The following is a 23,258-nucleotide window of genomic DNA, read 5'->3' on the forward strand; positions in this document are numbered from 1 at the left end:
AATCATTCATGAAAATGACAGGTAATTATGAATTTAATGACATAATATTAATAACAACATAACAGTAATTGAATGTAAACAGAATGTGAAAAAAAAACAAAGTAAAATAATGAAATTAATGGCAAACAAAAATACATAATGGTTAAGTATGGTTGATTATGACAATAAGACTTAATCTTTTGCAAAATTTCTCGCTGCGTCACGGTGGTTTGTTATAAAAATTATGGAATTTATTTGGGATCCGCTGCTTTAATACCAGCAAACTGTTGAATTCGGTTGAAAGCATGAGTATTATTACTGCACCACTGGTGTTTTAGAACAAGCTATTTTAGTAGTGGGATACCGGAAGACTCCAATTTTTTAAGCAATAATAGAATCTGAATCTGAACAAAAGTAAATTCATAACTCAATTTTACAAAAAAATTTACTTCCAGCCTTTCAGTTTTAAGGAACATCCATTAAGACTGATTTATTTGTTTATTGAATGACAATCTCTCCTTACATAACTATTATTATTTCAGCTGCTGTTCTTCAAAATCTGCCGCCTATGGGATCAAATAATAATTTGTTCACAACTAGAGTTGTTCACATTAAACAATATGGTGAGCTAAGACACGAAAAACTTAATAAAAAATCCAGAAGTGTCGCAATTAAAAAATATTTCTTAAATCTTTTTGATATTGATAATTATTAATGTAGTTTATATAAGATGGTGTTTTATGTTTCTCTTACAATAATGTTTTCTTTTTATTTCGGATGTATTAATTTGTATGATATTATGTATTGTCAAAAAAAGTTTTTTTGTTATGTACGGTCCCAAATGAGTTTCTAATAACTCCTGGGAGTATAATATGTAATTTTTGTATTATATGTTTTATTAATGATAAAAAATAATATAAACATTTTTCACAGAGTAAAGAAACAGACGTTAAAACAGAGTATTTTACTTCGCTACAAAAATAAATAAAAGTGTTTAATTTATCTTAGTGTATTTTATGATGCGACTATATTGTGTAATATAAATAGAACAGCTAAAAGATGAACGATATATTTATGTTCCGTCAGCTTTTCTACGCCACCTGTTGGGAAAAACATATTTATTAGATTTTGAATATGTAAAAAAAAAGTGAGAGGTAACATTGGATAAGAACGACAAGCATTGTCAGATAAATCAAAACCCTTGTATTTGTGATTTTTTTAGATATAATCTGAAGGGCGTGTATGACAAAATTTATAAAAGTGGAAGAAACTAAGAAGACTCGATTTATTTGTTTCATTGGCAGTATACTAATAACATAAAATAAAGCAGAAAAGAGTTCATTAATTAATTAAACCTTGAGAAAGAAGCATTTTAAGCTTTGAAACCGATTGGTGGAAAATAAATTTTAAAAATAATGGTGAAAAATTAAGTTGTTTTATTTATTGACTTATAATGAATGAACAAAATTAGTATTTCAAACATTAAAAAAAATCACACATTTGTTTTTTAATGCGCTCTATTTTCTTTGCCTTCCTCTATCAGGATATAAAAACAATTTCATCATCATCATTTCCTATTCGCACCTAATAGTGCATAGAGCACTGCATCGGTACACCAATCCTTGATCCTTTATGTCAGATGAAGAAAAGATGATTAGTCATTCTTCTTAAGTCCCAGTCCAGGGACTTTGAAACATTCAAGCGTAAAAATATATTTTATGATTACTACATGACATAAATATTTATTTCATCTGCCGGTCTGTGGCACTAACAATTCACAAAACTTTTTTTTCTATCGTTCTTTTTAAAAATGTTTTTTCATCTTACTAAATGCTATTAAATATTTGTATATAACCACTTACCGACTTTTCTATGTCTATTGATTTTGAGACGTACCCGTCTCTTCGCCAGGACACCAATTAAACCAATATGCAAAACCCACTATACGCCTTCACCATAGTTGTTGCACAAAGATATAAAACCAACACGACATGCATTTAATAAGCACATGCACTGATTCAAATCACCCAATCAATTTTAATCATGGCTTTAATAAAAATACAGGAGTTCAAATCTTACATTAAAATAATAAAGGATTAAAAGTAAATAATATGGAAGTATTTCAAATTGGGAAGCTTTGAAAAATCATGTTCCTTTGCTCAATAATCAAACAACCTTTCAATATAGCCCGTTATACGATATTTAATTGTAATGATCGCCCTAAACCTATTAAACTCACGCCTCTCTCTTGACCCCCAACTCTTTTTTTCAATTATTTCTCAAATAACATTAAATATTTTTATAATCTAACTTATTATTTTTATGTAAGATTTTAACTTCTGTATTTTTATTAAAGTCATGATGAAAATTGAAAATTGATTAGGTGATTTGTGAGTTCGGAGAAATTGTTATTGTAAAGACACCTCACATGTTCTTTAACACGACTATAAAAATTTCTTGATGATGCTTTTTATTTCTTAATTTCATAAATACTTTTGATGACAAAATTAAATTCATGTCAAAAGTCCAAAAAGACAAAAGTAAAATTTTCGAGGTTTGACATTAACGAATATCAATAACCAAATAGAATTTATGTTTACAATTATATCAAATAAAGATGCATAGTGGGTTTTGCATGTTGGTTTAATTAGTGTTCTGACGAAAAAACAAGTACGCCTCGAAACCAGTAGACATAGAAAAGTCCTTCAGTTGTTAAATACAAATATTTAGTAACATTTATTTAAATGTTTGACCACAAAGTTAATGTTGTAAAAATTGATATTTTTTTTTTCATCTATCGATTAAATATAACGTGCCCCTTAATTAATTTAAAAATAAATTATGACTCTTTCTATCCGGATGCGATACACTCCCACTTGCTTTTTAATGGTGCACAAGCTTTACACACCCAAACACTAACCCTCATACAAATACACATAAGCACATCCTCTAACGTATATATTTATATTTATTTAGAATACACAAACACATTTTTAAAATTACCATAATTTAATATGTTTTGTATTTATATTGAAACATCATCATCATCATTCCCTTTCCTGCACTTAGGTGTTATGCCTAATGCACCACCATTATTGGTGATTACCATTAATGGTGGTGCATTGGGCACTGCATTGGTACACCAATCGCAATGTATGCGATGATGTATCATTTTTTTATTTGTTACATGAAGGTAAGATGATCAGTCTTACGCTTCAGGTACCAGTCCAGGCACTTTTAAATATTCTGGTGGGAAAACACCCTTTTAAATAAATATTTTATATCAACCTCTTGAATGGTAGGTAAACGCGCTGACCATTACAACACGAGGCCGACAAGAAAACGTTTAGAAACGTAGATGTAATTTAACCATTGTTAAATGTTTGTTTGTATAAAAATAAATCAATGCCGTGAATCGAACCCGAGACCTCTCGCATCGTAGGTAAACCACTACACTAGGAAGCGGAAAAATCATACAACTACGCAAAAAACAAAAGAACATAAAAAATAAGGATGTAAACATAAATAATAAGGATAAAAAGATAAGGATAGAAACAAAAGAAACGTGAGAAAAAAATATTTGACAATTCAAATCTTGTTTAGGACCTTAGTTTTGTGAATATTTTACGCGCGTAATGTACAAATCTGTATCATTGCATGTTAGTTGCCTTATCAAATGAATGGGAATATTCAATAATAACTTGTGGTGGGTTATTTCAATAAAACTTTTACAGTTAATTATATATTCGTTTTAAATCTATCATATTGCAAAACTTTTCTCACTTCTCCTCTTGAAATCTCCAACTTTCCAATTTAAACAAAACCCGCGTATTTTGAACGTGAAAAGTGGAGTATTTCAGTGGTTGATGAGACATTCACTTCCGGGCCGAGTTTGCTTCCGGTTTCAGGCTTCGCTGGACGGGAAAGCCGTCATGAAAAGCTGTTTCCGGTGAGGGCTCATTTTATCACGGATAAGGCCTTCGTTCTCGCGACCGTAATTAAAACTGCTCGAAATGAGTGAAATTATTTATGATCCCCCATTATTTTTCCGTGATAACTGAAAGGATTACCCCTAAATAAATGTTCCGAAGATTATTAACCGGATTACGAAAGTCACCTGTCTAAAACGTCTAGTCCTAGTGCTGAAATTAGCATTTGAATACGGTTTCATAAATCAAGTGATACTTTGTAAATATTTAAGACGGGTTTTGGTCCCGTGCGTAGTATAGAGGTTTTGAGGTTTGAATCCAATCCTACCACAACTTGTTTCCCATTTTCTAACATAAGTATTTACGATCAGAAAGAAAATGGCCCCAAAATTGAAACATATGAGTAAATCATAAACATAAGCAAGCAAATATTTATTAATTTAAAAAAAAAACGGTTTTATTCTTTCATTTTATTTAGAACACAAACATTTGAACAGGTCAAAAAAACCGGGCTATGATTCCGTGGCTAGTGTCGTGGACTCACGAATCAGAAGTCCGAGGTTCGAACTCCATTCTAGCCCAACTTGATGTGCATTTTTTATTTTAATAGTGAGTTATTTACAACGTTGAAAATAGCCCCCAAAATTGAATTATTTTAGTAAATCATAAAAAGGCAAATATTTCAAAAAAAAAATTAAAACATTTTTTTTATTTATACATAGAAACTAAAAAAAATAAAAATTAATAAGGTCAACCAACAACACGTATTTTTTAAATTTTAATAAACTGAAGCAAATGTTTAAACTGTATAAAAAAAAATGTTTTTGTAATTTGCGGATCAGAAAAGCGGCCACAAGACCTTTAAAACAGTAAAAGGGGGGGTGGGGGGCTTTTAATGTCAGTCTAATCTTGATAAGTAAAATTTAATCTACTTTTTATCTCATTTTTACTACTATGAAACACTAAACACTCATCAAAAAGGTTAATTTGCTTATTTGAAAATTCTTTTAAAAAGTATTTAAATATAAACTTACTCCCAGGCCATTCAAGTTTCAGGTTATTTAGCAGAGAATCTTGTCTTAGAGCAGCTGCTATAGAAAATTGCCTTTTGTGAGGTCCACCAGGTAACCATTTTGGCATTGTTGATTCACACCTAAAAAAATAAAACCAATATAATAAATACTTATCATCATTAAAATAATATTTCTTAATTGACACGGTGATCATATGGCACCAAAAACACAAATGTTACAAATAACTCATTCAGAAGCCACAAAAATAAAATGAAGAACTTTATAACATTTTATAGGTAACCTAATTTCAATTTCAATTGTATTTGCAAGGGTTTTTGGACAGTAAAATGCGTTATAATTAAGAAGCGAATAAATAAATCCTGATTTTAACAGGTAATATATTATAATCACTAAGACATATTTAGGAAATATTATACATTAAGCCATGTCACTTTGAGTTAGAACATGCATATTATTCGTATGTGAGGACTTATCAACTATCAAAAAAAAATTAAAACCACACGACAACCTCACATCTCTTTTGATTTACCATAATTAAACTGAAGAGAAATTTTGCAAAATGTCAAAAAGATTTTTCATCAGATAAAGTGTTTTTTTAATTTTTTAATATGACATGTTTAATATATTTTAGACTTGAGTCATGCAATCAGATCAATTAAAAACCTTCTGATTATTTGCGTATTTAAAATGCTTATTAAAATGAGGATTTTTGAGAGCATTTTGAGGAAAAAAATGAATAGATGAAGTTTTATAGTATCGGACTTAGCGAAAATTAGTTGCTGGTAATTAAGCTTATAATTGTGCTTTCAATGGCATTTTTACTTTAAAATTCATAAATTTGAACTTGGTACTGTTTGGAAAACCACTTTTTAGTTATTTGTTTCATTTCAGTATTATTATATGAAATAAGAAATTATATTCTGAATTTATAAAATAACATTTTGATAAATACCTCAATATAAGCAATTCTTTTGATGAAGCTGCCGGCGTTGTAACGGATCTAAATAAAAACCTTTCTGCGCGCATTCGCAAGGACATAGACCGAGTTGACAGCCCAAGACTATCAGATCTTCCTACTGTAGAATCATCCACGTATGGAAATAATGCCTAAAAGGATTTTTTTTTTTTTTAAATGAGCGTTTAATAATTTTACAATTCACAAAAGCCAACAGATGAAAGAGTTAAAGAAATGTAAATGTTTAAATATAGATAGAATGGAAAATGTTGCACGGTGGGTAAGCTAGATATTCAAACTATCCAATGACAGGTCCCATTAGCCCTGCAAATGCTTATCATATTCTCTTTTCTAAAACTTTTTTTTTGTCTATGAAAACGTTTTGGCTTCAAATTTAACCGTTATTCGTCTTATTCCTCACCTCTTCGTCGTTAATATACCACGTGAGGTCTGCAGGTGGCAAAGAAGGGTCTGATGTGCAGTTTAGCCTAATTTCCTCCCCCAAAGAATAAACTGTAGCCGCCCCCTCTACCAGGGGGTCCCGCTGGGGAAGAGCTAAAACAAATCATCTTAATTCAATATGCTTAAATAAATCCAAATTAAAATATTTAAACTTTATAAGCTTACAAATAAAAATCTGATTCCAGTTTCTTAGATAAATTTTGATTTAGAGTATTCATAGGATGTTTCAAAGCCAACTGAAATTTTATCAGTTGAATTTTGAGGATGTTTTCTTTTCAATGTAAAATATGGACACGGTGGTTACATGTAGAACAAACATCCGACAAATGCTTTTCAAGAAAATCCAAGGCTTTGTTGGCAAATTTTCACTAATTTCACAAATTTTGATCATATTTTGATATTATTGTGGAAAAATGTCGTCGATAACTTGTCGAGTTTCCGTTTTTAGCTCCGGAATCGTCTGTGAATTATTTGCATACACTTTCCCTTTTAGAAACTCTCAAAGAAAAAAGTCCAGAGGCGTCAGATCACACGATCTTGTTGGTAAGTTCACTTCTCACAACCGCGAGATATCTCGTTCTTGGAATTTCGTCTCCAATAACTGCATTGTTTCTGCCACAGAGTAGCAGTTGCATCATCTTATTGAAATCAAATGTCATCAACATCAATTTTTTTAGACGCAGGTCACTCAAAATTAGTAATAATTTTGCGATAAAGAAGAACATTGACGGAAACTGCATTGCCGATTGTATTCTGATGATTCCGCCAGTCCGAAATTCACACCTCACGGTCACATACGGTAGGTGTTTAGGCTGCTATGGATCAATTGTGGGCTTTCAGTCCCTAAAATTTGACATTTCTGTTTATTGACGTACCCATCAAATTGGAAGTGCGCCTGATCGCTCAAAATGATTTTTTTTGATAAATCACCATCGACTTTTTGATGCTCCATTATCCAGTTGATGGATATTCAGCGCTGCGCATGGTCTGTTGGCTTTTAATTTTGTGTTAATCGAATCTTGTAAGAGTGCATGTGCGGGTTTCCAGTCGAAATTTATTGCAAAGAGCTTCTGGAGACGTTTTGTTGTTGACAACGATGGCAAATGGAGGTGAATGGGAGTTCGTGTACACTTTTTCCAATTGCCGTAATGTTTTCAAGTGATTGACCCGTATGAGGACGATCATTTTCTGTAACATCCTAAGCAAAGCCAACAGTTTAAAATGTATTAATTAAATTCTCTACAATAACTCGAGATAGTGCGGAATGATAACCGATAAATGTGCGACATTCCGTCTATGTTAAGTTCTCAGCATTTTGGTAGTGAATTTTCACAATTTCTACGCGTTGTTCGATTAAAAAACGCTGCAAGACTTGACCTCAAACTTTTCTGATGACAACGGCAAAATTGTTTGAATTTCAAAATTCAAGTAGGCTTTTAGACACCCAATACAATAAAAATAATATTAAATAAAATTATTATAAAAATGTAAACAAAAAAATAGGAAGAAGGACTTGTTCTGGGAACAAGGTGAAAAGTACACTGACATCCTTGGAAAAAAAATATTTGTCGCAATAGGCGAAATTAACAATTTACGGCGCAGTCCTGAAGCCTTATGCTGGAACGATGTAACATTTTACTACCCATTTTACAATAGTTTAGTGATCATCTCAATTGCTTTGTCATATTGCTATTTTTGAAAACCCTTCGACAACGCAAATACATAAAGATGTTTATCTTAGGCTCTCTTGCCACATTGAAACTTTTATCTTTTCCAATCAAACTTTTTCCTTTGGAATATATTATAAAAAAACATTAGAAAACGTTTATTTTAGAAATAAAAGACGAGTGATACTTTAATCCATTCATCGCTCATCGTTTTATCGCTCGCGAAAGCGAAAACTTCCATCAAGAATTTTCACTTACAAACCTGAATGTACAATAAAATGTTTTACTGCGATACTGCAAAATTTATAATTACTATTTGTACACGTACACGTACATCAACATATTACACGAAATATTTCATATTTATTTAATGTATTTTCAAAGCAAATTATATGAAATATTTCTCAAATACATACATTGTCGAAACATTTATAATTACTATTTGTACACGTACACGTACATCAACATATCACACGAAATATTTCATATTTATTTAATGTATTTTCAAAGCATATTATATGAAATATTTCTCAAATACATACATTGTCGAAACATTTATAATTACTATTTGTACACGTACACGTACATCAACATATCACACGAAATATTTCATATTTATTTAATGTATTTTCAAAGCATATTATATGAAATATTTCTCAAATACATACATTGTCGAAACATTTATAATTACTATTTGTACACGTACACGTACATCAACATATTACACGAAATATTTCATATTTATTGAATGTATTTTCAAAGCATATTATATGAAATATTTCTCAAATACATACATTGACGATCGATAAAATAATTTAAAAATCATTTTTCTAGTGAAACATAAATTGATAAGCGATTAAAAATAAGTACAGTTATGGTATTGTACATAAGTTGATACCCTACCATCATAACATTTATCAGTGTTGTCAATTTTAAGTTAAAATAAAATAAAAATACTTATCATTAAACGTTTTAAACGAAGAAAGTTTGACAGCTGAAGTCACGATGCCGCATTCGATTGTAAAGTCAAAGGATGGTACAAGAATGCTGTCACTTGTCAAATTACGGAAGTCACATACAATCCTAAAGACGAATGAGTCCAGCATAAGGCCCCCGGTACCAATGCTAATGTATGAAATTGAAGTACTGAATGTTTTTTTGTTGGGTAATACCATGTGTGTTAGATTTGTTTCGACGTTTCTGCTACCATTGCAGGAGCCATCTTCAGGGTAAACTGTGTGTTTTGTAGAAAAAAATATGTGTTTATGTACTAGTAATTTGTACCATTTCACAGTTGGCAGTAGGCAAGTTTCTCTTTATTATATATATTTTTTGGGTAATACCGTGTATGTTGGATTTGATCCGACGTTTCGGCTACCATTGCAGGAGCCATCTTCAGGGAAAATTCAAAATTCATCTTCATCTTGAGTTTCCCCTGAAGATGGCTCCTGCAATGGTAGCCGAAACGTCGGATCAAATCCAACATACACGGTATTACCCAAAAAAGATACATAATATTGATAACAGTGATCGTGAAAACCTTCGCACCTATTTAAGTTTCTCTTTGTTTTTGTAGTATATAGCGCTGGGAACCATGTTGAGTTTAATGTAAGCCTGTCGTCTTTGTTTATGTCATTGGATGTCTGTGTTTGTATCAAAATTCAAAAAGACGGTTAAGAAATATGTGTTATGACATTTAAGTTTTTATGTGAAAAAAATGTTTTGAACAACGTATTTATTAAATATACGTAGATTGCTTTTATTAGAACACACATAAAATGTGTTTATATGTGCCATACCTCAAGATTCAAAAATAAAAAAAAATAACTTGCAATTATGATTCTAGATAAAACGAGGTTTATGTGCAAGATGTGGCATTCTAATGTTAAATTCTCCCGATTTTTATACATATTAAGCAATGTGAAATTTTCATCACATAACAGAAGCCATCTACTCTCCCTGTCATTCAAAAAAGTTTTATAACTGTTTATGATATGCGAAACTGTAAGAAAATAGTTTTTAGAGTAGCGCGGTAAAACGTGGTAGCGTAGATAGTCACAAGTAACAGATTGATTATTAGAATTTTTGTCAAACTGTTCTATCTGATAACGAATCTACCGAGATCTATCGATTAATTTTTTAGAATCCACCGATTTGAGATTGGTGGGAGTTGGCAACGCCGTAAAACTGATCATCTAATCTTCCATGTAATAAAATGTATCTAGATACGCTGCTATTGGGTTACCAATTTAGCGCCATTTACACTACATTGGCGGATGGGGAAATGGTGGTATCCCTATTCCTACCGTTTCATTTAAAATGGTTTTTTTGAATAAAATAATGATAAAACGATACAGAAAATTCCAAACCCTTAATGATTGACACGTTTTAAATAAACTTTCCATATCTCTAAGAGCACGATTGCCGCAATTTTTCAAAGATAAAAGATTTACCAAAGTTGTTATTCGGGATACACCCAGATTTGAATGTGCCTTCGCAATCAAGATCGGAAGAGGGTGAAGAAAAATTGCTGAGGTTTATTTATGATACACATTTAAAGTCCTGTGAAACTTTCTCCAAAATCTGACTCCTTGCCATTTGGTAGCCGAAGTTTGCATCCCCTTGTTTGGTTTAATAATCATCTCCGTTTTAAAACTTTTGTTTTTGACAAAGACAAAACATTTGGACATTGTTTCGAAATTCGCGAATCCTCTTCTCTTAGTAAGCAGCGCCTTTAAAGGGTATTAGTATCAAGAAAGTCGAAACGGAATTTTTTAATTATTTTCTTTCATCTCCTTGTCAAGTAAAAAGCTTCTAAGGAGTAATAACAAGTAAAAATGAGGGATATCGATCAAACGTCACTCCAAAAAAGAACTTTTTATTTTCATTTTCTTCCATGAAAAGAATCTCTGGAATAGGTTTCGTATCAAAAAAACGAAATTATTTAGGCAATTCAAGTTGCGAGCTTTATTTCAAATTATTTATGTATTATTGTAATAAGGGAATGAAAGCTTTGTGAACGATTTGAAAGCACGAGTTTCTCGTTGAATATTGTATATTTTTATGAATAGTCAAAGCATTCAATTCTGTTATCAATTCATTAGTGAAATAAACATTTCTGTTTTGGTAAGGTATTATAAAATACGAATGCATCACGTTAATTTACTAGGGCATGTGAATAAACCAACCGTCAAAGTGACTGTGGTTTTTATCGTAATTTAATTAATTGAGTTCGAACTTATGATTCAACGACATGTTTGAATTTGTTTTTACTTTTGGCCATTATTTCTATTGTTGTTTAAAGGCAGCACCCTTTTGGCAGTAACAGATTGAGGTTTATAAATCGTAGATAGTTTATTTTTTAATTTTTATTTTTTATTTATTATGCATTTATGTACAGCCTAAGCCAATGACAACAGTTTTGTGAAAAAAACATATGTACAAGAAATTAAACTTTAAAAAAACAAAAAACTTAATAGCAAAGACAAACGAGGGTAACAAAAATTATTTTTTTAATATATCAGCATAATCAACAAACTAAATTTTGCACTAATATAGATTAGTGCTAGATATCAGATTACCACCCGTGTAAGAAAAAAAAACACTTGATTTATTGGGTCTACGTGCAGTATTAAGTGAACATGATAGAAATAAAATATAAAGGAATCAATTCATTAGTTACGTAAACCTTGACAAAGAAGCTTGTTTGCTTTGAAACCAGTAGGTGAAAAAAATAAATAAAATTAGTGGTTTAGAACAAGGATGTTTTATTTATTTTTTATAACACTAAATATATTCACTTTTTATCAAATTACAAATATGTTACTTAAAACAATCAATCATCACCTGGAAACATGTGTGTAGTGTTTTTTGTCCAGGCTTTTCAGAAAAAATAAGGTTTTTAGTAAGTATTGGAGCAAAATATATTTTTAATTATTTAACATTTTTAGCAAAAGGCTGTTCTTTAAATCTTTAATTTGGTTTAGAGAATATTGGGTAAAACCGTTATTTGATTATATATGTTAATGATCATTGATATTTTCCTATCCACACCAAGGATGCTATTCTGAACCACTCTTGTAGCACGAGAAAACAGTTTTTCTCGTGTATTTACATACAAAATACTTACTTACACAATAATACGGTCACGAGAGCTTCTGGAATACCAGCCCAGATCATTTTTCTTACTTTCTGGAAGGTACGATCAGCTTACGCTTCAGGTGTCAGTCCAGTACATTCAATTTTATTTTTTTTAAACTAACTCAGTCATTATAATAAACAATAGGTAAAGAGTAACAACAAATTACCAGACCAATTATTGTTTCATACAGGAACAAAAATATTAAAAAATAAAACGTACAGTTTGCTAGGGGTAAAAGTAAGTGGAATGGGAAAATAGGGAAGGAAGAAAAGAAGAAGAAATAGTAAGTAAATATAAAACAATGGAAAAAGAAAAGAAAAAAAATTCCAGATACAACATACATACATACATACTTATACACACACACATCCATATATACATATATATATATACATTATACGTACGTACAATAGAAAAACAAAAATACAATTTTGCAAAGAAAGTACTTCCTTTGCGTACTCGAAACCCTCAAAAATCGTGGGTCTTTTTATCGGTTTCGCTCGTACGAAAAAGCTTTTTTTTTGTTAACAAACGAGTTAATATTTTTAAAAAATATATTTAAATTTCATGTATCGTGGTTTTCATTAAATATTTAATTTTACTGGTTACAATATTTTTTAATATAAATAGCAACGCGACTAATTCTGAGTTAGTTTAAATATTGATGATGAGGAAGAAACCGATCAACGTTTAACTCAAAAGCTTAAACGGTTTATACAAATGTATAAACAAATAAGCATTCAATAAAAAAATTACTTTAATAAAAATAAAGCTTGGGGTCCTCCTTTTACCTGCCACCGTCATGTTGGCACTTTTGTACGCTATCCTGAAGGTGGGAGCTTCCGTGGAGACCTCACAGCGGTAGATTCCCGAGGACTTGGCACTCAGCTCCTTCAGCTCGAGGTCACAGGTCTGCTGAGAACAGCGGGGTGTTTTCTCCAGGCGCACTCCGCCCACGGAGAAAGACAGACCTGTGGGCTGCAGAAACGAATTAATTATAATTTAGATACAGAACTTTAGAATGAATGTAATAAGGATATTTTAATATTTTACTATCATCTTACCAACGTTTTGAAGAAGATCTACGTCAATTAAAAAATATATACTATATTAAACTATTTTAAATACACGTGCATATTATGTCAGATTGTTTTTTTATTAATATTCATTTGAAACAATTCATTATAACGCCACAAAGTGTTTACGACATTAACTTTTAGATCTTAGTCACTTTATTTTGTTTTTTGTTGCTGCAAACTCTAAAAATATTGTAGTAAATTTGAATACTAAACACCAAGTCTTTAAAAAAAATCAGCGAAAACAGAATCCATGCATAATTCACTTTGTGCAAAATGATTATCATAAGTTTAAAATTATAAGATTCAATATGTCCATGTATTTATAATTTTCTCAAACTGAACGGTTTGGATAGGTAGGAAGAAATTGCCTTAAGGCAATATGCCCGCCCTTATATGTATGTATATTGAATATGTATATAAAGTGTCAAATAAACAAATAAATAAATTATCATCATCATCATTCCTTTTTTCTCGCCCAGTGGTGCATAGAGCACTGCATTTGTAAACCGAACGCTCCGTATTTTGATAATCTGTTACATGAAGATAACATTCGATACGGAAATTCTAAATAAATTATTTAAAGTTCATATAGTAGACACTATTTATAAAATAAATTCCATTATACAAATTTATAAAGAAGAAAAACAAAAGAATTGGAGATGAATAAGTCATCAAATATTAAAATCCCAAATTTCACACAAATCATGGTCAAAATAACTTTGTGTTCAAAGGTATAAAAAAATACAACAATCTCCGCAATGAACTAAAAACTATTAAAACTAATATTTCAATAAATAAATTCAAAGTAAATTTAAAGAACTTTTTTAAACCTGTGTAAAAACTGCATTCTATTTAAATTAGTATTAATGTATTATGATTTTCGGTTTTTCTTTTTATATCGCATAAATTTTTCCTTTTTCCTCACATTGGAAATTATATAAATTCTAAAAAATTAAATAACTTAAATAGTGTAAGTCACTTTCCAAGTACAAGAGTTAATCTCTTTTTTTCGAGAGTTATGTATATATATATATATATAACATTTACAAGATGTATAAAAGTAGATTTTTACTTGAATAAAAAAAACCTGTTTCATTTATGAATGATAAAAAAATAAAAAATCACTTTGTTTTTATTTGCGTAAAATCATCATCATCATCATCATTCTCTTTTCCTCGCTAAGTGGTGCATAGAGCACTGCATTTGTAGACCAAACGCTCCGTATTTTAATAATCTGTTTTACAAAGTTAATCATCTAGGAATAATTCAAATATTTCTGTTTAGAACCATTTTAAATTGAATAATTTACTTCTACCCTGCTAATAAAATAAATATAAAAAAACTTTGTTTTCTCCACTTATTTTTATTGTTTCTACCGACCGGTTTCAAAGCTTTGCAAGATAATTTATCAAGACATACTAAACTAATGAATTTTATCCGATTTTATTTTAACAGTGATTACTAAATATTATGAAATAAACATACATCGAAACATATAGAGCTAATAAATCTAGTATGTTTGCCATGTTGCTCTTGTAAAGATTAGAATTATAAAGTGAGATTACGATATTCACAACAAGACAGGAGTGGACTAAAGGAAACATTTATTATTTGGTTTTTTATTTTTTATTTCTTATTATGAATCCTTTTTTAATTTCTGAGATTTCCAGTTTGTCTAATTTTGATATTATATTTTATTATGTACATTAAGAAACTTTGAACTTTTAATTCAGTAATATTTTGAGTTTGTCCAAATTTTTGTAGACAAGAACTGGATTCAACTCCCTGGGGAGCTGTTTATATTAACATATTACAACAGAGATGAAGAACATTTAAGAAAAGGTAATATAGAAGTATAGGCATCTACAGGGCTTATGACCTGTCAATGGCTGGTTTAAGTGGCCAGCAAAATAACATTTTCAGGCGTTGCCTAGTATGTAGGTGAAATAATTCAATTAGATGAATCTCACCTGCATAAATAAAGGTTTCAGCTCTTTAACTTCACAAACATCAACAGATGAAAGAATTGAAGGAATATAGATGTTCAAATATAGGCAAAATGGTGAATGTTACACAGTGTGTAAAGTGGCCACTTAAACCAGCCATTGACAGGTCATAAGCCCTGTAGATGCCTAGACATCTATATTACCTTTTCTTAAATATTCTTCATCTCTGTTGTAATATTTTAATTTTAATTCAGTGCCTTTATTAAAATTACGAATATTTTCTAGCAGATGCTTTGTAAATTCAGAACAAATATCATTATTTAGGCACTTTAAGCGTTTTTTAACTCCAATACTAAAGTTTCTTTTAGTTTTTCCAATGTCTTTTGGCAAGGACTAAAATAATAAGTCTACTTGCCTGACTTGCATTTTTTGATACAATCAGTTTTCGCTGACAGAATTATTTGCGTGTTATTTAAAGACCGTGTCGATACTAATTTGAATATTTTCTCCCTCCCAATTTCGATTATTTACTGCATATGCGCATGTTCGATTGAATTTATTCGATTCCCTGACAGAGAAAACATCGTAACCAACCTCACCACGCTATCTTCACCCTACGTACGTGAGTTTTATTTTACGTTTGCGAACATGATACTTTTACATACTTTATTTCACCGCTTTAGATTTCCTGAACTGACATTTGTGCTATTTCATGCTGGTTGACGACATGAGATTTTCCGAACTTTTCCAACACACTTTATAATAAGGTTTGAAATTTCAGTATTATTTTATATTCTTTTACAAAATTAACATGTTCGTTTAGCAAAAAATACTCGTATTAAAAAAATGTTGGCAACTGCTAGTTGAGTGACAAAGTATGTTAAAAATTATTTGTGTATCAGTATCTAAAATGAGGTATTTTTTTTTTAAATCATCAGCGCTTTTGCCTACTACTATGCAAGAGGTCTCGTGTTTAACTCTCTGTTTGATTGACATAAATTTCGTCCCTAAACTGACACCTGAAGCTTGAAACTGATCATCTTGCTATCATGTATCAAAAAAGATCAAGATACGCTGCGGTTGGTGTACCAATGTAGTACTTTTCGTCTTATTAGGTGTGGATAGGGAATGATAATGATGATTTATTTGCGCTGTCCACAAAGCCATTTTTTTTATTTTTTTTTATTAAATTGAAAACATATTATACATAATTATATACAATATTCCCGAGGAGTTTTAAAAAAAAAACTCATTTAGGGACATACAGATAACAAATTTATTTAAAGTCGTTTTTATATTTTAAACTATAATATTATTTACAAAAGCAGAAAAATTAAAATTATGATATACTACAAATTAAAAAGGGTATGAAAAATACTTAAAAATAACAAAATAAACATAATACTAGGCATGGAAATAAATTCAAAATGATGTTTACATTATGCAATCTGGGAAAGAAAATTAAAAAAATAAATAAAGTTTAAAAATTACATGTATGTATATGTACAAGCTGAACTAGAACAAAATATTTTATTTTTTTTAATTCACAAAATATGCGCACACCCAATACAGGTTAATTTTTTTTTATCAAAAACGTATTGAAATTACGTATACAGGCTAAAAAAAGTATAAAAAAACACAAATAACATTTCAATAGTATTAAAAATTACATATAAAAGCAAAAACGGTAAAATATTAAAAGGTATATGTTCAAGTTTAATTTTTTCTTTTAAGTAAGCGAACACATTTTAAATATTTCTCGCGAGAGGCAAAATAAGCTTTCTTACGGTGGATCCTGGTACCGATCTCAATGTACGAAAATAAAATATGATTAGGGAATGCTTATTTTTAGGCAAATGTGTAGTTAATAAACTACGACAAGTTCACAAATCTTAAGGTTCGTGCAATAAACAAGGAGTACGTATTGTTTATACGTGGACAATACAATATATAGGACAATATTGTCTTGTTTCTGCTCCGAGAACAGCTTTGACCGCGCAGGACTGAACGGTGAGACAATACGAAAATTTACTTGTTCAAGATTTTTACATAAAAGAAGGGGAAGCTAAAAATGCCTGTTGAGATTTTATAGATCTTTAATAACACTTAGAATTGCATTTTTTATCAGACCGGACACCAAATAAAAATACGCAATAACAGAAAGCGTTTTACTCTTTCGGCCATTTTTTATAAAAAACCTACGTGATGGTTTTTTTATTAAACAAAAATTTACCAGTGGATAAAATTTTATATGGCATGTAATCAATGCGCTGGTAAAAAGCTAGTTCAATCAAAATAAATGTTTTTTTTAAAATGAAAATACAAAACGTAAAAATCTTTCCACACTGGTGACATTCAGAACTGATAGTTTTATTTTGCCATTCGAATCATACAAAATAAAGAAGATTAAACACGATTTTAAGCCTGAAAACCGTACTCGGTATTTTGAAATAGAGGATTTTAAAATTGTCGTTAAATAACGAATTCGTATATGTATACCTGGTCTCTGATTTGTCTCGTTTCGATATTTATATATTTTCCACCTAAGTGCAAAACTGGATGCAAATCGTTACATTGATGCATTTTATTGACAACACTCCTAAGTTATCATTTCAATTCAAGAATCAACATTTAAAAGTGAAGGAATTTAAAAAACCATAAAAAAAATTGAAAATTGTAATTTTAAATGCAAAGGGTCACATTACGAAATTAAACAATTTAAACAATTATGATATCCATACTAAACTATAAATGCAAAAGTGTGTTTATTTTTTTGTTTTTGTTTTCTTTACGTGACATCGGAACTTTCCATCAACGTGTTTTAAAGCATAAGGATATCCGTAGAAGTGAGAAGTGTGATAAGCTAGTTTTCATATATTAATTAAAAATAACACAAAAAAAAATCATTTTTTCGTGGTATTATGGTGGCCTCTGAGGTATAGTGATCAAGACGCTTGACTCACACATGGAAGGTTCTGGGTTGGATTCCCGGTGAGAAAACAAAAAAGTAAATGTGATTTTTTTTAAGCCTGGGTGTTCTGTGATGTAATTCAATACTGTAATTGGGCCTCCTGGCCTGTTGTTGTGCAAAAAAATTAAACATATTATGTAGGTACATCAGAAATTAAAATACGTATCCTAATTGCAAAAAATGCCAATTAACTGACTGACCAAAATTTGGCAAGATCGGGGCATCTCAAAAAAAAATTAAATGTTCATAGTGCGTACGCTTGTGTTCCCAATATGGCGCAGAAACGTGGATAATTAAAACACCTGAGCAGGAGAAATAAGATGCCTTCGAGATGTGGTGTTGGCGTCGAATGCTGAGAAAACCATGAACAGCCTGAAGAACAAATGCCTCTATACTGGAGGAACTCAACGTAAAAGTTTGCCTATAGGCCATATGCTGCCAACGTGACCCAGAAAATCTGGAGAAAATAATAATTACGGGCAGTGTGCCAGGACAAAGAAGCACAGGCAAAGCTGCAGCTTGATGGATTGACCAGGTGAAAACAACGTCACTGGTGACTCTATATAGAGCTGTGTAGAGGGCGCAGAGCCGTGAAGAGTGGAGACGCTTTGTTAATGGAATGGCTGGTAAAAGTACCAATGATCACAACTCTCAGAACTGAGATACGACAGAGAAGAGGAAGAAATGAAGTCAGATGTATATGATTTATTTTAATTTAAATATATTTTGATAAACTTGTTATTAGTTCAGGAGTCATGTTAATCAGTGAATAAATATATAAATTATCATAATATTTGTTACGAAATTAGTATGATTGTTTAATCAGTATGATGAATATGATTAATTTTTGATTAAATAAAATTACTGAAAATTATTTCCTACTCATGGTTACTAAATAAATTTACATAATTTAAACTGACTATTGAAATTTCGGTTCGATACCAATAAATAAATTACAATATTTTATTATAGCGGTGGCGGTGTGGTGGTCTAATTAGATATATTTAACAATAGGAATTGAGCCGCTTTGAAATCGTCAGGCGTATGAGAGAGAAGCAAATCTGCTATTTGTAAAACTTTGTAGAAAATTTTCCATTAAGCAAAACAAGCTTTAATTTACAAACTTTTCATTACATAATTAATTTAGAGCAAATTGAACACATTTATTTTATAACCTTCTTTATTCAATATTGATATATGAAAATGATTATTTAAAACAGTCGACGAACGCATTATAGATCTATTGTTTACACTCTGGGGAAATATTAAATTACGCCATGCGGCTTACCGATAAATCCTTCATGACAAAAATTACAAAGCTGTTATTTATTTCCTTTTAAGCATTTTTTTACAGATTTGCAATATTTTTAATCAACTCATATGAATATATTTTGAAGCGTGATACCACTGTAAATTTAAATAAAATAAGCATACATGTTTTGGATTTATTTTTTTTTAATTGTATTCAAATAGTTTACATATTTTAATAATGAAATCAGACAAATGTCATTTGCGACTAGTAGTGGATCTATCGGCTTAAATTTTCGGACACGTTTATTGGGTCATTCTCAAAAATTCAGCTAAGTAGTACTTAAACATTTCTTAAGTTAAGTACCTTTAAGTACTATTTAGTTGTCTAATAATTAGATGTATTCTCTCGAGTACTAGAACAAATAGAAAAAATGTAAACTAGGTAAATAAGATATACTCACTCGAATTTTGAGAATGATCATTTTATCGAATTCTGCGTAATTTCTGAAAAAATGCGTACTTTTCCAGAAATAACGCAGAATTCACTGAAATTGACTGTTACCAGAAGAAGAAAAAAACTACTCCTTACATTTGAATGGTTTTCAGTTTTAAGTTGTACGAAAACGCAAGAACGATGGGGATTCTTTATTTACCTTTCCTCCTGGCATATATCTGAAGATCTCTTGCCCATCCTTCAGCCATTTTGCTGAGTATAGGTGGTCTCCATCCATGTCATATTTACAGCTAAGAATTGCTGTATCTCTTGGGTCAGCTATTGCAGGAACTACCAACTCTACGATGGAATGAGATATGCATGATTCTGAAACAAAAACAATACATATAACATATTATTTATATTTTGTGACTGGTTAAACGTTAAACGTTTACCTTTTTAGTGCTGTTTATCAGAAATCAATTAAATCCCAATAGACTTATTTTATTTGGGTTATAAAAATCCTTACAAGACGATAAAACTAGGTTGTGTTTATATATTTCGTATTATTTTTTAATTAATGGCTGCTGTCAGGTGAAAATCCTTCAAAAAGGAATCATGTGGAGGCAAGTCAACCTCATGGTGAACTGGGTAAGTGTGTTTGTCTACCACTGAAAAAAAATAACTTTAATCAATCCATCCTACGTAACATTATTGTATCGTGTGTATTTGGACGATCCCATGGAATGTACCATTGATGTGACTAAGCACTGTACATACGCGTATTAATTTTCCGTACATATCATTGATTGAACCATTTTTAAAATAAATTATCCTATTTCTTAATTTTAAAACGTGGTTTGTTGATTGAACGTAATTATACAGAAAGCAACCAGTCATAGAAAACTAAAACTGAGATAATAGCACTTTTGTGAAAAGAGTGAATAATCAAATCTACACAACAGTTGAATTGTTTTTGACTTTGACAAATGATAAACAATGAGTACATAAGAAAAAAAAAGAAGAGGAAGAAGAAAACATTTGTTTTTTGTATATAACAAACAAGAATCTTATTTTGTATTTGACCGATTTCAATAATTCAAAAGTACTGTAAGATTTTTCTTGTGCTGTGGGTGTTTTTTGCAAATTGAAAAATTTCATTTTTATTTATTATTCATTTATTATTCATTCATTCATTTATTACAGTTTTTTTATGAATGCTGTCTGGTTGTTTATACCTAAACATAGAACTGACTTTACAATACCCAAAAACACCAACATCTCATTTTTTCGAAATTGTGGACTGGCTGCTTTCTGCATAACTACGTTCAATTAATGATATTATAAGTATCTATGAAAATATGATTTAAGTCATCGATTATTTTAAAGCAGTTTTTATTGAATCGAATTTAAACATTCTTTTTTTATTGGAAAAAGGTGTATCACAAGTCTTAGTAGTGAGTAGAACATTTATTCAATTGACCAAAAAAGGTCTCAAAAAAGATAAAAAAGTTACAAACGGTCCCTCACATAAGGCTTGTAGAGGCAAATGATTGAAACTCAAAGGGCAGGTGAGCTGAGACCCAAAAGGCCAATTAACATGACGTCATCAACAAGATGCCCCGTTACATTACTAGAAACTGCTAGAATCATCGCATCTTTAAGTCTTCGTGTGCACTGCACAGTTCCATCCTTAACAATCTCTAAAGTGATAATGTTCAGCTGCCTGACTGGTCTCTAAACCGTCATAACCACAGGAGGGTAAGTTCTGGAAGCCGGGATGTAAAACAGTCTGTGCTGACGCTGTCAGAGATAACCATCAGGGCCTTAAAAAAATATACTCTCTAAATTGGCTAAGTTCTAAAAACCTCTTATCAGTCTGAAAGAACGGGTCAGTTTGAATCAAGATTTGCATTGATATACAATTGCAGTGCATTAACAATTATTATAACTTTACAAGGAGGTGATTTGATACGCAATACGCTGCAGCAGCTAAACCAGGGACCTACTTAATAAAAATTTCATCTCGATTTTGCCGAGAATCAAACCCCCAAACCTTAACAATATATTTAAATGAATTTGTTTTACCACAATAACATTTATTTATTTAATTATAAGTAGTTGACTACATATTTTTGAGACACAAGTCCCAACGAGTAATTAGTTGACACACACATTACAAATAACAAAATATTTAAGGCGTTATATTGGGACAAAATATCAAACCATGAACAATTGAACAATGGTTCGACATCGCAAAAATATTTGCTTCTTAAACAATGTTTCACTGATGTGAAAGATGTCGATCTCTCAAGTGATAATGTTCAGCCATCCAACTCTTCTTTCAATCGGCAGAACCAAAATAAGGTTGTTCTAGAAGCCAACAAGAAAAACAATATGTACTGACGCTGTCGGAGATAACCATCAAGTACCCAAAAATTGATACCCTCTCAAATGGCTGAGTTCTCAATAAAACCTCTTATCAGTCTGAAATAATTGGTCAGTGACTGACCATCCCTTCTAAGATGCAAACTGTTGGTCTAAAGCGTATCCAGGAGGAATGCAGTGGGATTGAGCCACAGTTAACTATTATACTCCCTTATGTAGAGATACCTCCTAATGTTTTTCTGAACCATCTTAAACATAAAGGAATATCTCGCCTCGTGCGGACTCCTTACCACCGAGGCACTTTCCAGCCTGGTCCAAATCAACGAGTTTTACCGGAGTCTGCGTGTACGAATCATTGAAAACCCTACCAGTTCGGAGAAAAAAACCCAACATCTTCAGTGCACGGTCACATGTTCTCTCGATGTGAGCATGAAAAGTCGATCTGTTTTCATAGAGGACCCAAAAATCCTTAATTGTTGAAACACGCATGAGTTGGCCGGTCATCTATTGTGTATCTGTGATAAACAGTACGCAATGCTCTCGTGAAAAAAAAAAGCATTTTTAAATACAGAAATACATTTTTTATGGTTCTCCATTCTAGAATATTGGTTACATCAGACTGTAGGCACAAACAGTCGTGCAGGTGAAGGGTGAAAGCGTCAACAAGTGCACCACGAAGCGGGCTTATGTCCACTAGATTAATGTCTGAGATTAGCTATTAAGTCTCAAATACTTACTCAGAGTTAATTAATTTATTTATTTAACACTTTATACACATGTACAATTTATATACATATAAGGGCGGGCATATTGCCTTAAAGCAACTACTTCCTACCTACCCAAACCGTTCAGTTTGAGAAATAATAATTTCACGAGCATATTCTAGGTATCTAATTAAACAGAATCTCATAATTTTATAAAAAAATTGGAACTAAAACCAATTAGAAATTTACACTATACTATGAAAAAAAGAGAGGGGGGAAGGAAAAAAGAAAGATAAAGGTTCAGAAAGGGTTCAGGTTA

The 23,258-nt window shown here is 30.9% G+C and overlaps 1 protein-coding gene across 1 annotated transcript in view; it reads right to left on the reverse strand.

The window, feature by feature from the left end:
• Positions 1-387: 387 nt before the first annotated feature.
• LOC148272920 (uncharacterized) overlaps positions 388-23,258 on the reverse strand; it is an 81,558-nt gene continuing 58,687 nt past the window's right edge. The window contains exons 2-7 of the mRNA XM_088239396.1: positions 20,068-20,234; positions 12,959-13,145; positions 6,319-6,452; positions 5,895-6,049; positions 4,943-5,061; positions 388-1,079 (exon numbers count right to left, since the gene is read on the reverse strand). Of these exons, the coding sequence (XP_088095522.1) occupies positions 994-1,079; positions 4,943-5,061; positions 5,895-6,049; positions 6,319-6,452; positions 12,959-13,145; positions 20,068-20,234 (848 nt within the window). The 3' untranslated portion in view covers positions 388-993. The remainder of the gene's footprint in view (positions 1,080-4,942; positions 5,062-5,894; positions 6,050-6,318; positions 6,453-12,958; positions 13,146-20,067; positions 20,235-23,258) is intronic.

Source organism: Micrasema longulum, unplaced genomic scaffold (assembly GCF_059751315.1).
Source record: "Micrasema longulum isolate JH-2025_06_02 unplaced genomic scaffold, ASM5975131v1 h1tg002148l, whole genome shotgun sequence".
NCBI lineage: Eukaryota > Metazoa > Arthropoda > Insecta > Trichoptera > Brachycentridae > Micrasema > Micrasema longulum.